The following is a 17,718-nucleotide window of genomic DNA, read 5'->3' on the forward strand; positions in this document are numbered from 1 at the left end:
CTCTTGCCAAGTCCTTTCTGATTCCATCCCTGTGCAGCCTAGCAGGAGCCCTGTACTCCACCCAGGTTACCTGTTCCTGCTTCCACAGCTATGCATTTTCTTCTTGCTCTCCAGTTTGACAAGCAAGTCTCAGTTCAGCTGCACTAGTCTCCTGTCTTCTTTTCCTGACTTCCTATATCTGGGGATAGAGAGCTCTTGTTCCTCAAATATCTGTCAGCCCTTCTCTTCTCTCTTGTCCTTGAGGACAGATTCCCAGGGGGTTTTGTTGACTAACTCCCCGAAGAGCTGGAAGTTGGCTTTCCTAAAATTAAGCTTCCTGATTTTATTCTTTGCCTGTCCAATATCCCTCAAGAATGTGAATTCCACCACTGCACAATCATCAGAACACAGGCAGCATCCAACCCTGATGGCACTAATCAGTTCATTTCCATTGCTGAGTAACAAGTGCCACCACTGCATCACCTCCAGTGCCGCTGTCTACTCTACCTGGCTCAGGAAGCTATCCTCTGTAAGTTTTAGGAATGTCCCAGATCATATGTGGCTCATCGTAACTGTAGGTGAGCAACCAGGTGCAACATGCAGCCATATTCAGACTGTACCTAAGAAAATACTCTTAAAATCCATAAATGTTTAAAAAAACAGCCTAAGAGCCAAAATACTCATTCTTACCTTCTTCGTCTTCAACAGAATGTTTAATCAAAGTGTCAAGAGCCTTGCTATAATCTTCCAAAATCCAGTAACCCATACTTCGCAGAAAAGGATCACTGTACATGTTTCCTGTGCTCTCCTTTCCAGAAAACACACTTCCCAAAATTCTCTTCTGTAATACAGATTTATAAGTACTAGAGACTTCAAATTCTGACTCATAAAGCCTTGAAATTACAAGAGCCAATTGAATGTCATTCAGTTTTTCAAGACAGACCTAGAAGAAAATAAGTACAGTTATAAGATCAAATACTGTAATTTCGTCTCTGGTTAAAACTGTATACTGGAAGTGATATTCAGATGTTCAGACTGACATAAATATGCTTATTTAATTTGTTTAATATGTTTATTTTATTTATGTTTATCATATTTAATCCAAAAATTAAGCAGGAACTAGGAATTAAATTGGAACATTAAAATGGAAATCTACATTGCATTAACTTGTGGAAGAAGAGAGAATTTGAAAGCAAGTTAATGGTAGATAGCCCTCTTAGTCCTACTACAAAGGAATCAACTATGGGACATCTTCACTATCAGCAACATCACAAATAAGATGTAAAGAAAAAATCTGTATGTCATTGGTGTATTGGTGGGATTGAGAGAGTAAAAGAGCAAACAAACTGGAATGTTCAGTGGCCATACTAATTTAAATTGCAATGTTTCTTACCTATTTTCACACTCAATTCATTGTTAGGTTTAGAACAATGTAACAAAGAAGTTCATTATTTCATTACCTCCACGGCATCTTTTAAGTGTCCTGCCAGCAAGAAAAATGCTGCAGAATGTTCAAAACGCTGTTTGCCAAGCAAAGAGAAAGCATTTTTTAAAGCTGCTTTACGCCATCTGTCCTCAGTGAAGTTGTTTCCAAAAAACTGTGTCATTTTGGTGTCTTTCTGTGATCTGCAATTGAATATAATTGATAAAAATATTATGTGTTTATTAGATGCATTTTTGCTTTTGATTTTGTCAGATGTCAGTACACAGACGTATTCATAATGCTAAGTGCATAAGAGGCTTTGCTATTGCACATTAACAATAACCATTGGTTAACATAAGAATTAAGGTAAGATCTTCAATAGCGAGTAACATCACAAGCTAATTTTTAGGAAGTTCACAAAGTTGAACATTATTATGAAATGTCCATCTGAAAGACACATTTAATTCAGTTCTTTGAATTTCCAGCAAAATTATCATTGAAATCACTTCTCCTAAGAACACTGCTGCTTTTCCAAACACACCGGTCCCCTATAAGCCAAACGGAATTAAGCGATGTATGAAATTAGCGTACATCTGAGACTAAAGCTTGATTCATCCACGTTCAAAAATGACTAAATTCCCACAGTAAATACCAATAATTACCCATGCAGTTCACTAATTTATTTAGAAATTGATTCTCAGCTTGCAGTGGTAACAGTTGGGCTTCTTTTCAATCAGCACTGCATTCAATATTTCTTTTCCAACTTACATCAGCTATTATCAAGACCCTGGTATCACCTACCTATACAATCCCCAGATCACAGCCTTCTTTTTCATTGCAAGGTAAAAAATGGCTGCATCAAGTGGATCATTGTTTCGTTGAAAGGCTGCTTTGGCTACCTGTGAAGATAATTCAACAGGGGAAAAAAGAAAAGAATTTGAGTGAAAATTAGATTGGATTCCTGTTGTTCCCCATACCCTGTGCTTCACTGAGCTAAGATGTTCCCTTACAAAATCCCTCTTCTCACTGGATCTAAAGAATGTGTGTAGCTACCACTGCTACAATCCCTTCTTATTGTTTCTTTATAGAACCTTTTAGATTGGAAAAGCCCTTCAAGACTATCAAGTTCAACCACCAATCTGACCTACCAAGTCCCATAACTTATCCACGTCCTTCAGTGACACGTCCATGCATGGCTTCAGTGCCTCCAGGATGTGGACTCTACGACTTCTCTGGACAGCCCATTCCAATGCTTGACCACACACTATGAAGAAATTCTTCCTGATAAGCAGTCTAAGCCTCCTCCAGCACAATTTGAGACTACTACTACGAGTTCTATGACTTATCACCTTAGAAAAGATACTGATCTGTTCCTCAATGCAACCTCCCTTCAAGGCAGTTGTAGAGGGATGAATTTTCCCCTGAGCCTCCTTTTTTTTTTTTTACCCTGAAATACCACCCAAACCACAGATAAAAACATTAAGCAAATTTGAGCCCCCTAGAGAAAATGGCAAATAACAAGTCACCAAGTGGACCAAATTCCATTCACTATGGCTCTTTGAGCCCAGTCATCCAGACAGTTCTTCACCCAGTGAACTGTGCACCTATCCAAGCCATAAGCAGACAGTTTCTCCAGGATACTTCCAGAGCCAGTATCAACCATTTTAATAAAATCCAGGTAGACAGCACCCACAGCTTTTCCCTCATCTAAGTGGGTTCTCTTGCCACAGGAGATCAGGTTAGTCAGGCAGTACCAGCCCTTCATAAACCCAGGAATGCCGCAGCTGGTCATTTGATTCTCCTTTATGCCTTTCACAACAATCTTCACTACAACCTTCCCTGGCACCAAGATCTGACTGACAGACCTGTAGATTTCTGACTATTCCTTCCTATCCTTACTGTAGATTAGAGTCAGTTGCTAACCTCCAACCAACTCGAAACCCAAGTGTTCACCAGCTCCTTTAGCATCCTTGGATGAATCCCAACCTGACCTCATTGTAGCGAATATTCAAATGATGAACAGGTCACTTAGAGTTTCCATCTCGATTATAGGAGCTTCAGCTCACTCCCCATTACCATCTTCCAACTCAGGAGGATGAGTACCCTGAGAGCAAATGGCCTTACTAATAAAGGCTGAGGCAAAAGAAGCAATAAGAGGTACTCCAACCTTCTAAGCACCTTCACAGCCCTCCTCCAGACCTACTTTAACAGGTCCTATCTCTCCTGAAGAGTCTATAGCCATTTGTGACAGCTTCCTAGATATGTGAACTTGAACCACCACATCTCAACATCTTTTGTTCCCATCTTCTAGAACTACAAAACCATTAACTAAAAGCATTCTTTATCAGATCAGCTGTCAAGGCCTACATTTCAAGTCAGTTCCTGAAATTATAACAGAATTAACACATTAGTTACTCTGGTAATCTAAAGACAGATGGAGACTAGAAGAAGAGGCTGGTACCCATCACAATAGGAGAAGATTGCTTTTGAAAGATGAAAAAGAAAATGGGCAAGTGTCAGTAAGAATTATCCAAGACCCAGGTAAAGTGACCTTAAAAATAGGCCCATGAAACTTCAATTTTTTAAAGTTATTGTTATTTACATACAAGGCAAGTAATTCTCATGGAATGATAATTAATTGCTGCAGACCAAACAGTAGAAGTAGAGACATGCATTTTACCACCTTGTGCCTTGTAGTCAAATTATCTTGAGCATGCTATTTTCTAGCTCAACACTTTTGGCTCTTCCAAGAGCTTAAAACAAGTGATAGTGAGGTTAGAAATTGCCTCATCTGTGAGGATTCAAACACACAGTCAGTACAGAAAAGAACATCAGCAGGCTTTGCTGACATGGAAATACATCAATTTGCATGACATATATATAGTAGCTTATTTGGCTGGACATCTGATAGTTTTCTAAAGAAAACACTCTACCATACCTTGTTTCCTAACATAGAAGATATCTTTGCTATAGAAAAACAACTACTAGGTCAACCTGGATATTGAGCATCTTCTATTGTAGTGTAACAATCAAAATCTAATTTCCAAAATCCCAAAATGTATTTCACGCAGGAATTTGAAACTTAGTTTAAAAAAAAAAAAAAAAAAAGAGTTAAATGTGAAATTGCACACTTATACAATAAACTATTCATTATAAATATGGCAGGCAAAATTCAGAAAGCATGGACAGATTTAAAATTTCAAACTACGTAAGCAGAATTACGATAGGACAGTAATTTGAAAAGCAGTTTTGCGATTTTGCTTCAGAGCACTATCTTTACCTTTTCTATGCATTTCCGTAGGCTATGGATATTTCGAACCCACCATCCTACACCCATAGCTCTGAGTTCTGACCATGTTGGATCCCCTTTCTGCATTGCAGGGAGCATGCTCAGTAGTTCTTCTTCTGCTACTGAATGAAATGCCCAGGCAAAATGACTGGTAGATAAGCCTAGATAATCAATATTACAAAACAATAAAAAATAAAATTGCAAGAAGTTAGAGGAGTGAAGAGAGAAGGGAAGAAGGCCAGATTGTTTATTTTGAACTTCTGAAGGCATTACTGATAAGGCAGCAGAAATTTTAAAATATTTTAAGCACTGAACACTGAACATTTTAAAAAGCTCACACAGATAAAAACTTTTTTTTTTCCACTTTAAAACTACTCAGGCAGTTTGCAAAGAACAGTTACTGACTGAAAAGCAAAATATAATACGTAGCGTGAAGATTAGCTATAATTTGAAGTGCAGCAGGTTGATCAACATTTCACTGTTTTCATCACTTTTACCTAGACTGGAAAACGTGAAGCTAAAGATTACCCCAGTAGAAAACAGATTTGGCAGCAGAGACACAAAAACACTGGGAGATGAAAGCCATGACATGATGGAGACAGCAATTACTAACCAGTATAAAATCTAGTTTTAGATGACTGCAACTCTAAGCATGACCATGGGATGCTGCTCTGCACTGAGGCACACTCAGCTGCACTTCTGCAAGTGCACAACAGGCATTTCTAATTCCCACCAATTTCTCAGCTCAGGAGACAAGTATTTCAATTTACAGGATACCTAAATCAATAATACTGTTTTGTGACAGTTTGGAAATGTACTAACCTTGTATGTAGCTGAGTAAGTGACCAAATAATTGAAACTGTCACTATCTGCTATGATAACAAATAGAAGGGTGAAGAAATAATCACAACCAGACCTTTAAATTTGGTAAGTCCTAATCAAATATCCCGTTTTGTAACGTAAGGTTGGAACTACTTAAAACTGCACCAGGAAAAGCTTCATTTGAAATAAATTTACTGGATAATTACACCAGCTGTACAAAAAGGTTTTTGGGGTCTAAGTGGGGAAGGATCTTTCCCTCCTACCCTGTATTTTCTGCTTCATTATTCCTATACAGCGTTAGTGGAAAAAAAGGGTGCTACAGCATGTTATTTTGGTGAAATAAAAATGATAAAACTGAAACTACAAAAATGTTACCGTTGTTTTTTTCCATGGATTTTTGGTTGGTTGTTTTTGTTTTTTTTTTTTAACAAAATTACCTCATTAATTCTTCACAGATATAATACAGAATCACTACAGAATCACATGTATTATACAGAGTTAACATTCACCTCATCTAAGAACGCATCAGTTACCTTGGTGAAGCAGTTGAGCTCGATGAACTGGAGGAAGTGAAGTTGTTAGAAATGTGTGAAGTCGAACAGCTAATAAAAATTTTAAACCACACTCATCAAGAGTTTCTCCACCTGTAATTAAATATGTTGATACGCACTTCAATGAAACTAATAAAAACAGCTACCGAGCATCTTAAGAGAAGAAATACCTTATAATTTAAAACATACTTTTGCTTTAAATTCAAAAATAAAGTAGCTTAATTTTTCCCTTTAGCATAAGAGAAAAAATCTTAAATCTACTGAGTTGGTAAGTTACTTGTTCAACTTAGAGCAAGAAATAATGAGTGTTTTTATCAAATAAAACAAAACTATTTCTCAGTTTCTCTATGTAGCACAACAAATACAGGCAGTTTACAAAGCCATCTCTTCAAAAGTGAAGGAGAAACAATTACAGCACACAGACCAATTTAAAAACACTGGCATGAATAGTCAGCAATGCAGAATTTTACTGTATGAAACTTAAGCTAAACCACAAACACTATGATAATACAGCAAATCAAACAGGATATACTGTAACACAGAACTATGAAATGCTTTGACAAGCCACAGAAATATTCAGAACTAACAGGAAAGTTCCAGAAAGAGCTTTGAAACAGTAATACATAAAATCTAGAAGAGACATCTTACCCTGGCTCCTGTCCCTGCTTTCTCCAATGTCAGTACTGGTGGTAGCAATAGTATCTGCCAAGGCCATCAATGACATCTGTTCCATTCTAGTCAGGCCTGGCAAGCTTGAATGAAGCAAGTGACGAGATAGAACTTGGGCATGCTCTGGTCCAAAGTAAGTTGGGCTAAATTGTGAAAGATCAATTACTTTTGGTTTCTCACCGTCTTCCTCTGCATCAAATGTTACAAGTTCATCTGTACTTATAACAGAATTTTGAAAGAGATCTTCATAATTGTCCTTGGGCATATCATTTTTACTTTGACTATTTTGACTATGAGACTTTTCTGAACAGGAATGAGAGGAATCATCATCTGCTGCAAGCAGAGCATACAACGGTAATGGTGGAACAGAGTCTATTTCAATATAGTCTGTAGTCTCCGTTTTGCTGAATGTTTTGGGATCTCGTGAAGTACTTCCACTAGCACTGATGGTCAGAGATCTAAGTCTCCTATCATGATTAGGTTCAGATTCATTTATAGCAACAACTTCTCCAGCAATGCACTTCACTAGATGGGACAGAATGGCTTTTGTTCTACGTACTTTACCAAGATCCATGAGTTCTAACAGTTGATGTGGATGGTACTGAGGTAAAGTGGGAGATAACATATGAGCTGCTTCAAAAAGACCAGAGTCTTCCATTTCTGCAGACAGATCAAAGGCAGATCTTTTCCCACTAAGTTTCTGTGCAAGGCTGGTCATAGATCTGGTCAAGGTTCGCTTTGGTGGAGGCAGACCAGAGGCAGCTGACTGGCTTTCTTTCATTAAGCTAGTTATACTTGGCATACTGCAGGAATCTGTGCTAACTAGACCCTGCTTGGCAGGAGGTTGCCACTGTGAATAAACATGCATTTCACAATCCATTCCAACTACAAGAATGCCATCACGTACCCAAGACAGGGAGACTGGAAAAGGAGGTGATCCCTCTACGGAAGAAACCAAGTCAACAGAACGCAGCAGAACAAACCTAGAAAAGTTTGTAGCCTTCGTGGTAGTACTGCCAATATGGGAGATTGCTACGGTCTCCTTACCATTTTGTTCTTGCATTTTCCCAGACAGCTGGCCAAACATATAAAGTTTTGATCCAATTCCAACTGTCAGAATGTGCGAACCATCCTCCCTAGACATCCAATCTAAGTGTACTAAGTGCTTAGTGCTCGGAATAACATTACCACATGAGAGAGAAACCTCTTGTCTGTTGTATGCCACTAAATTACTATCAATACTAACAGCAGAGTCTAACATAGTGCCTATCTCATCTAAATGAAGAGTCTGTTCCAGAACCCAAGAAGAACCCCCTGTAGATTCACATTCGAATATACTAACATGCATAACAAAGTCTTGAGAAAGGTGGCTATTTTTAGATGTTACCTGCTTGTACGCTACAGCTAATCGGTTTGTGTGTGCACAACTAACTTCAGTCGGCCTTCCTGGAACATTAATAGCACTACTACTAAGAAGTCCATCCTCAATCAGTAATGGCCATTCTTCCCATATGTATGTTACATCACTGTGTACTTTTGATTCTGGCATGGAAGAAACTGATGATTCAGTGGTCACCCTGCATCTCCAGAATCGAACTTTTCCATCTGTGCATGAAGTAGCCAGCAGATAAGGTGCACGACAAACGGGGTATATGGAAGAACTACTCAGATGTCCTAAAAATAAAATAATTTTTAATGGGGCAGTTAAAAAAAACAGGCCAAAAGTAAAAAACTTTTTGTTCAGTTATCACTTTATTATTTTAAAACAAGTATTAGTACTTCCTCTTTAAAAAGGCTTGTTCCCAGTGCTTCACAAAGGAGATGATATTAAAAAAAGTCCAGTGGAACCATTTTAGCATTAGTCTCTACGTCATTCTCTAGAAAGGATTTAAATTGCCTAATTTAAACTTGAATACTGGTAATAATAGGTACCAGTTTTTGTGTTGCGTGGGAAAGAGATATTGTTTTTTTCTCCCACTAGACAGAAGATATAATTCTATAATCTCTCCTGTCAAACAAAAATTTCCCAGTCTGTAATATAAACATCTTTCCAGAAAACTGTTCAAATGACTTCTGGTTGCAACGTTAAATTTAAATCTGGACACCACCAAAAGGTAATTAATGACTACAAATCAAATTTGTTTCTAAAATTTCTTTTATCATCAGAACCTGGACATGAAGAAATACTATGCTTTACAGTATAGTAATCATTACGTTAATATTACCTCCAGGATCCAGACAAAAAATAATAAATCAGAGGGATGAGTATTAGCAAACCTTTTCAAATTACAGTGCCTGTAGGTAGATCTAACAACACTAGACTATTCATTTTGCTCTTAAGAAAAAAAAAAAAGATTACAAACCTGCTGAAGGCTTAACACTTATTATCTCCACTCCTTCTGGCAAACTCAGCTCTTGGCTATACACCATTTTTGAAGACAGAGTGAGCCAGCTTGTGCTCTGAAGGTTTGCTCTACAGGCCTGATACTTCTGTGTGAAAGGTGACTGAATCTTCTCTGGATCTGGTGAAGAATACGACTCTTCTGTTTGTGTTGTTGCTTCAGGAGTATTTGAATCTATCTTGTCATCTAAAGAAAGGTTTGCATTATTTAAAAAAAAAAAAAGTCAACGATCTCTTTTAACCTAAGAGATAGTTTCACTGATTTTAAGGATAGATAAAAACTTATAATTTTACTTCCTTTTAAATGAAATATGCTCTTGAATTCAGAATAAGAGAAACTGTAACACCCCTGAAATACTGGAACTGCAGAACAGTTAAGAAGTTATAAACTCTTCAAATAATTAAACTGTTAGAGACAGCAAAATTGCAGAAGAGACACATATGTAGTGTTCCATGGAAATTAACGCTTCATGAGCCATAAAATATTTTCAGCTAGAAAAAATTAAACACTCTCAGGAAGAATTATTTCCTACCTTCTATAATTCTTAAAATAACTTCTGATGTTTTGCCTCTGAAGGAAAGAGTGTGATAAGTAAAATTTTGACTTAAAATAGAGGAACGTGCATTGCAAAACTTTTTGGTGTGTGGTAAGAGTTTGTTCTAGGCTGCCTTAAAATCCTAGCATACCTAAACTTCATAATTTTAGTGGTACTTTGATGGTCTGAAAGAGAATTACCATATTTCTGTATTTAGATTTGTACATAACTGTAATCTTTTCAGACAAGTGCCCACCATTAAAAATCTTAAATACAAAAACTGCAGAACAAAAACTTCTGAAAAGCAAATCATCTGAACTGTTAGGCTCCATTTAAACTGTATGAATATATGTGCCCTTAAGATAAAAAAAGAAAACATAGCGAAGTTAGGGCTCATGATGAATACATCAAATGCTTCAGCCTTCTGAAAATTAAGAACTAGTAAAGAAACACTGAATTTTGATTTAAGCTTTTAACAGAAGAATCAAGGTTCTATTCAAAAGATGAAATATTACTTAGGAAACCACTTTGCAGCAGATACATTAAAAAGAAAATGGCTTTTTTTTCTTTTAAATAAACATCTATTCTACAAGGAAAAGAGCTTACCTACTGAGACTGGAACTGACTTCAAATGTAAATGCCACATATGCAGTAATGAATGGTTTTGAGTATACTCTACTACTATTAAGTAGAATTTTTCAGAGAATCCATTTTTCTGTTTTCCTGATGAAAATCAGAACAAGAACATTTTACTTCAACTGTATGTGCCAGCTAGAAAGAAAGTTACTGTGAACTGTTGCCCAAATGCAATGACTGTATATAACTCCTTCTCACTACTTTTATGAATATTTTATCACAAGCAATAACCTTTGTCACTTGTTTAGGTACATACATGAAAAACTGTCACTATATTGTTTCAGAGGGAGTAAAACATCTCCCATGTGTTTAAAGGTGAGTCCCAGAATGTATTCTCAGTTCTACTTGTTTGTCCTTAATGTGTTTGTCCCATACACCTAATCATCTATTTCTCAATTTATTCTTTCCAAAAAATAACATAAGCCAAGTACCTGAAATGTTTCACTGAAGAGTAGAGGATTAAAACTGAAATGATTTAAAGCAGTAGATACGTTCAAGTGAGAACATATGCCAAGGGCACGCTTCTAGGTCATACTTATAAGGGGTCTACTTAGCCCAAGGTCTTACATGGTAGTCAAAGAATCACAGAATTGTAGGTGTTGGAAGGGACATCTAGAGATCATTGAGTCTAACCCTGTGTCCAGAACACATATATATACGGACATCCAAGAATGAATCACTTCCATGCAAACACATGACAAATTTACTGTCGGACAACACTTATTTTTTCTCCTCATTTCAGTTGTTTCCATCATCCCATTTGTGTTTCTAGTAAATCCAGCTCTCAGCAGTGGTCAATTTTATAGATAGTATCTATTACTCCACATCTTTCTTGAGCAGAAACAGCTCACTCAGAATCAATCACTATGTATATTCAGCTCATGTCATTTTTCTTAGTACATCTCTTTTCTTAAACCAAAAATATATTTCACATGCCTAGAATTAAGCAACATTTTGATACTTCAGACAGTTTTGCTTCCTCATATTTAGCAATCTCACTACTACTGCAGATAACTTGGAATCACTGACCACAACTTTATTTTTATCTCTGTTTTCCAAACCATTAAACTGGAACAGAACAATACAAAATTGAGATGCCTAAACAACAAAAACACTGATCAAATCCAGGAATGAAAAAATTCATTCCAGAGAATTTGAGAACAATCTTAAGATCCACAGAATCATAAACCCTATAATTATAGTTACGCATTATTTATGCATTACTCACAGTATTGTATTTTTAAGTTGTGGGTATTCTGGGGACGGTTTGCTAATTTGAAATAATTACTATTATATTATAAGGCCTTGTGAGAGCATTCATCTAACGTGAAGGATGAGCATCCTTCATGAAAGGATGCAGATAAGTTTACAGCTACATCATATCTTACAAATACAAGCTTTAAGTTTACAATAATTGACATAAGAAGGGTATCAACAACAAAATGCTTTAAAAAGTAATTGATGGGTATCTTACGCTACTTTGTCTAAATTTGGATACATATTAATCCCCGAGGAAGTAAAGCACACTAAAATTTCTTCTTTAGCATATAAAGGTCTTAAATAAAGAAAAATGGAAAAAAACCTATACAATAAGTTCTGCAGAAAGCAACATAAAATTGTGTTAATGAAAAATTGTTTTTTACCAGAATCCGCTACATTATTCTTCTTATCAAGTGTTCCTTTCTCTTGGTTATTTAAAATGAAGTCTTCTTGAAAAACATGGAATAATTGTGTTTTCCTGCCATGCTAAGAAAGTAAAAGATACACACAAGAACTGAACATCACAGAGTGCATTGCATAAGCTTTCTCTCTAACACCGGAGCGTTTAAGTTGATTGTTAAGCTGAACATAAGAAAAGTTTCTCAATAAAATGCACCTCATTATTAAAATTTTCTCCATTTACACGTTCTATGAAACTAAAAGCAAGTGTATTATAGAATCATGCAATATGCTAAGTTGGAAGGGACCCACATGGAACATCAATGGCTCCACACAGGACTGCCCCGAATTCAAATTCTGTGTCTAAGAGCATTGTCAAATGCTTCCTGAACTCCAATAGACCTGGATGGTCAGTCAGTGCATGTCAGAATGAATCTTTGAATGTTTCATTTCACCTGACATTGTGCTGTAAGCATAACCTCTATTGTTAACACTTTGTAACATGGCACTTATATTACAAAAATGAGTACAAGAAAAAGTTCTTAGGAACGGCTCTGTGATGGCATCCAACTCAATGATACATCCTGGACGAGCAGTAGATTGCTGACTTATGATGTTAAAAACTTCACCAACGTACTTCTGTTTTAAAAAAGTCAGTGGAATGATTGTTAACTCAGTTTTGTCCATATTTGTAACAGTCTACGAGCTAGATACAACATCTAAGCAAATGTTAGAAAAAGCATTATATGTACAACTAGCTGCGAGTTTCCATGATCAATTATAACACTTATAGTTTTATCAAGTGACATACTTTTGTTGACAAAGTGTGGGAAGAACTTGATCTCACTTGAAAAGCCTCACATGCAGCAGTTTATTGCTCTTTCACTGAGCTGAAACATATTTTCAACTGTACTACCACTAAGGAGCTGAAAAGCTTTATGGTATCTGTTTTGACAAGCAGAACCGGACTACCGTGATCTGCAAAATCCTCAGCAACCAGCTCAGTCAGTTTCTAATAAGTCTGTAATTATTATCATTGAATGAGATTCCAACCTCCAAAAACTTGACACAGAATTCACTTACAGAAATCTCTGGATTGGATTGCTCACACAGAAGTTTTTTGGCATCTATTACAGCTTGATACAATCTCAAATGCTGTCCATCACTAGCCACAAAGCAGGCACTTGGAGAATTACAGTATGCACCTGAAAAATATGAATGCATAAACTACTCAAAATATTCAGACATCAACTGGCTCCTTTCTTCATCAAGAGGAAATTTACAACATATGAAAAAGAAACACAAGAAATATCCCCTCCTTAAATTCTGTTCATATCCAAGAACTACAAAGTGTAATGCTTAGCAAAAAACTAAAGAATACAGAATGAAATCAGAATTTGGTTTTTAAATTAGAGCAAAATCTACCTCTGTTTCTAGGTGTTCACCACAGTCTGCATTCTAAAGAATACACTACCATCTCAGCACATCTCTTCATTAGCTCCCAAAATAAGATGTACATGAAAAAGGTAGAACTCCAGAACAATTCTTCAGAAATGATTATACAATTTCAAAGCATTAGTAGCTTGGAAACTTGTAAGATAAAGGATTCAAGTTTAACATATCTTCTTCAATGCATTCACATATACGTACATTATCTACTTAACAGTATTATTAGCTCAGATTCTGGAATGCTTAAGAAACAAGTAAAATGAACTCACCAAGGCAATAGCTGGGTATAAGAGTAGGCAGCCATGCAACATTAGAAAAAGCTGAAACATGGAGAGAATTTATCCGAGCAAGTTCAGAAACTCCACCAGAAAAGGACAGTGGCCCAACAGGATCAACTCTCCAAAGAATAAGTTCACTGTAAACTGCATTGGGATCCTGGGATGTTACATTTGCATTGCCTCTACCCTGAAGTCTTACTGATGACTCCTGAGACTTTAAAGAATCGTTTGCCTGTTTCGCATTCTCAACGTCTGGTGAACTTAGAGCATTGTGATGTGAGGTTGTAAGCAGCAGTGGTAATACTGAATGGCAAGCCAAGTCATTAAGATGAAAACGGTGACCACAGTATCTCGATTTATGTGAAATACTAATTACAGTTGAAAAAGCAGATTCTTCAGCAAAACTCACGAGCCATTGATTCAAAGACCCATCCGCATGTTTGGAAATCATCATAACATTGGGTGTGAAAATACTCAGTTTTAAACTGTTGGTTGATTTACTGTGCCCAGAAGAGATGAGCATAGATGAAGATCGTGTAAGGCCAGGAGGCTTTTGTCTGCCTTGCTGAATAGCCAAGTCAACATTTTTGGTACATGCATACATCACTATACTTCTGCAAAGAGAGTTTGCATCACCCGTTGGGAATGCTACAGGAATCCTTGAAACAAAAGACACCTGGAATTTTGATAAAGAAAGAAACAGTAAGTATCAAAATTTACTCAGCATACTTTCTACTCAGTAGAAGTGTGTAATCCTGAAAAAAGTAAAGTACCTGCACCTGTCGAAACATGCCAGGTTGGTATTCATCCAGCCAGTCTACATGCCATACTAGCAGTGAACCATCCATAGGATGTATACTAAATAGCATATCAGCATTTTTACTCCATTCAGAAAGCAATAGTTCAACTTCGTGATCTACAACAGCAGAAGATAAAGGAACAAGGCTTGATGCTGGAGTAGTCTTCTCATCACCCAGTTCCTTCTTCTCTTCATTTCCTTTCTGTTCATCTCCATTTTCATCAGTTTCTAGAACACAAACAAATCATATTCAGAAGTTTAGCAAGTAGTGTCTTTGAAGCCCTGGAGCACCTTTCAAGATTATTCTAAATAAATCATGCAAGCATAAATTTTAAATAATGAAAGCTCTAATCAAAGTCCTCCAGTGGACTGCAGCCAAAGACTAACAAATCAATATTCCTGAGTTTGCATTTCAGTTTGAAATACTTATTTTTCCCATTGTAACAATTTTCTCATGCACAGACTGAATGGCAATCACCTCCAAACTACGTATAATGTTATGTATTCGGTTACATATAAAGCTGTTCAGATGTGGTGCACACCAATAATGAATGCAAGAAAGTTTAGTTTCAATATGAAATCAACTTCCTCAAGCACATATTCTTTCTTCTTTTTTTAAAGAGCCACTTTGGCTCTTAAGAGTAGAAGGGAAGAAAATTCACATAAATACTACTACAGTCTCTCTGCTTCATAATGTATTAAACAGCATGCCTCACAGACCAGACGGAAGAATATTACATATTATATTGTAAAATGAAAGCCGTTTGTCTATGACATGACTTTTACCTTCTTCTGATCTTACATCCATCTGACTGGATTCCTCAGTATTTGTCTCAGGAGAATGATGTTCAAAATTCTTTTTAAGCTGCTGCAAAAATACTTCCATGGATAAGGTAAAATGAAGTTCTTTATTGTTCAGCCAGTGCACAACAAAGGGTCCACTCTTTTCTTCGTTTTCACCAAGACTCAGAGATGTGATAGAAGGGAGCAGAGGAATATCTAACATGAAAGATAGTACAAACTTTATTCAAAACAAAGCAGTTTGGACAAAAAAATATTTTTGAGGAACTGTTTTCAAGTAGGAACACAATCATGAAAAAAAAAAAAAGGAGTAAATGTGTTGCCACTGGTCACACCTTTCAATCAACATCACCCTTTGGTATCACACCGTTTTGTTGCTATCCATTAGGGATTTTATACGGGATGTTTCTTTAGTATGACCCTATCAGCAATACAGTATGGCAGTGAGTATCAGGTTTATGTGGCAAGGTTCTAACAGCAACAGGCTGTAGGGATTGAAAGGTCAAGACCTGCCCCAAGTTAGTTAAGAGCCAGCTCCAGTTGCCTCAAAAGGGACCCACTCCTGGCCAGGGCTGAGCCATGAGCAGTGCTGATTGTGTTTTCTTTAGAGCAGGTTTAAGAAAGGGAAAAAAACTGCTGCACAGCAGCAGCTAGGAAAAAAGGTGTGATAAATGTGAAACAGCCCTGCAGGCACCAAGGTCCCCATTCCCCTGCACTGCGCAAGAGAAGAACAAACATAAAGGTAGAGCTCAGGGGAGGCGGGATGTGTTTTTAGTTTGTTTTTAGCTCTTATTGCCCTAGTTTTATTACTAGGCAATAAATTACATTAGTCTCCCTTATGCTTAGCCTGTTTTGCTCATAATGGTAATTGGCAAATGATCTCCCAGTCCTTACTTCAACATGAGTTTATTTATTTATTTTTTCTTAGTATCTTCTCCTCCAGTCCTTTTGATCCAGGGGGAAAGGAGGGCTGACTTGAAAGTGGCATGATGCTGGGCTAGCTGCTCAGTGGTGTTAAACTAGCACACCCTGCAACTGCTTTTTGCTATTACAGCTTAGTACAAACCAAATAATTTGAGCACAATTTTCAGTGTTAACTCCAGAATTGAGGCTGCAGGAGGTTCACAAGGTTATCACGGATCACATGTATCACAGTTTACACTAGCAAGAACTAACAGAGCGACCAATATTCTCTGTTACATTATCATACAAGGCCAGGACTTCTCATTCCTACAGATTCACTTTTCTTCTTTTATAATGCTATATGATGCCACTAGGTGAAAAACAAACCAGTAATCACTGAGTAAGCGGCAGAAGCAAGTATCAGACTGCTGCAAAGTTACATCATCTAAGCTTGTCAAGAAAGTTGCTAGGTAAATTACTGTAATTTACTAAAACGAGCCACAAAGCAATATGCTAAGAGCTTAACCTCCATTTAATTCCCACCAGGGAGCCTTCAAAGATATTCTGCTTCTAGTCCTTACTTATGAACTAGTACTTCAAATACATACCCCAGGAGACAAAATATTTTCAATAACAATACTGTTCCTTCACTAGTAATGGCTCTACTTATTTATGCTGTAATGTAAGAAAATAAAAACAGGGCACACAAATAGAAGAAAGGACCAACATGACTGTGTGCAATTTTGCAGTTGGTAAAGGACAGGGAGAGGAAACAAAGAAAGAGAATGCTAAAGAAATTTGGTCTGCGCACCTTAAGAAAGAAAACAGAAAGAAAAAGTATTGCCAGTCATAAATACAGCATAACGCTTAAACTCAAAGCAGAACCTGTGTTCCTCTACTTGAAAACTTCAGTTACTCAGTTCTTGAACTAAAAACTTTTTGTGCATTTTCTTGAGGATTAACAGCTTCTAACTGGTTCTCAGTTCTGGGTCCTTAGCAAATTTCTACTTGCTCTACAAATGACACTTTTTTTAAAGAAAAAAAGCTTATAAAGTCTTTGGATTCAGTAACTGTCTGGATATACCTAAAAATAACTCTAAAAAGCTAAAAATAAATTTAAAAAACCCACCTAAAAATAAATACTGTTTACTCCTTCTATTGAACTCACTGGGACCTTGACAGAGTCAAGAAATGGGATGACAAGAATCTCATAAAGTTCAGCAAGAAAGTGCAGAGCTCTGCACCTGGAAAGGCACAAGGACATGCTAAAGACCATACAGCTGGAAAGCACCTTGGTAGAGAAGGACTTGGAGGTTCTGGTAAATATCAAGCTGAACACAAGTAAGCAACATTCAGATCCTAAATGGGTACGCAAAGGCAGTATTTTTATATTTCAGAATGGACAAAGAGCTATGAAGACAAATAGTAGTTACTAACAAGGTACTGAAAACAAGCCCTACCAACATAATGCTTGAGTAGTAGAGAATATTAAAGTTTATGGAACACAAGATAAAAGTGTGTTT

The 17,718-nt window shown here is 36.8% G+C and overlaps 1 protein-coding gene across 1 annotated transcript in view; it reads right to left on the minus strand.

The window, feature by feature from the left end:
- DMXL1 (Dmx like 1) overlaps window positions 1-17,718 on the minus strand; it is a 65,059-nt gene that overhangs the window by 28,706 nt on the left and 18,635 nt on the right. The window contains exons 10-23 of the mRNA XM_015849942.2: window positions 15,278-15,490; window positions 14,466-14,719; window positions 13,684-14,368; window positions 13,049-13,170; window positions 12,458-12,604; window positions 11,950-12,052; window positions 10,277-10,393; window positions 9,097-9,321; window positions 6,713-8,407; window positions 6,047-6,157; window positions 4,683-4,852; window positions 2,204-2,301; window positions 1,440-1,605; window positions 670-922 (exon numbers count right to left, since the gene is read on the minus strand). Coding sequence (XP_015705428.1) covers window positions 670-922; window positions 1,440-1,605; window positions 2,204-2,301; window positions 4,683-4,852; window positions 6,047-6,157; window positions 6,713-8,407; window positions 9,097-9,321; window positions 10,277-10,393; window positions 11,950-12,052; window positions 12,458-12,604; window positions 13,049-13,170; window positions 13,684-14,368; window positions 14,466-14,719; window positions 15,278-15,490 — 4,359 coding nt within the window. The remainder of the gene's footprint in view (window positions 1-669; window positions 923-1,439; window positions 1,606-2,203; window positions 2,302-4,682; window positions 4,853-6,046; window positions 6,158-6,712; window positions 8,408-9,096; window positions 9,322-10,276; window positions 10,394-11,949; window positions 12,053-12,457; window positions 12,605-13,048; window positions 13,171-13,683; window positions 14,369-14,465; window positions 14,720-15,277; window positions 15,491-17,718) is intronic.

This window comes from Coturnix japonica, chromosome Z (genome assembly GCF_001577835.2).
Source record: "Coturnix japonica isolate 7356 chromosome Z, Coturnix japonica 2.1, whole genome shotgun sequence".
In the NCBI taxonomy this organism is placed as follows: domain Eukaryota; kingdom Metazoa; phylum Chordata; class Aves; order Galliformes; family Phasianidae; genus Coturnix; species Coturnix japonica.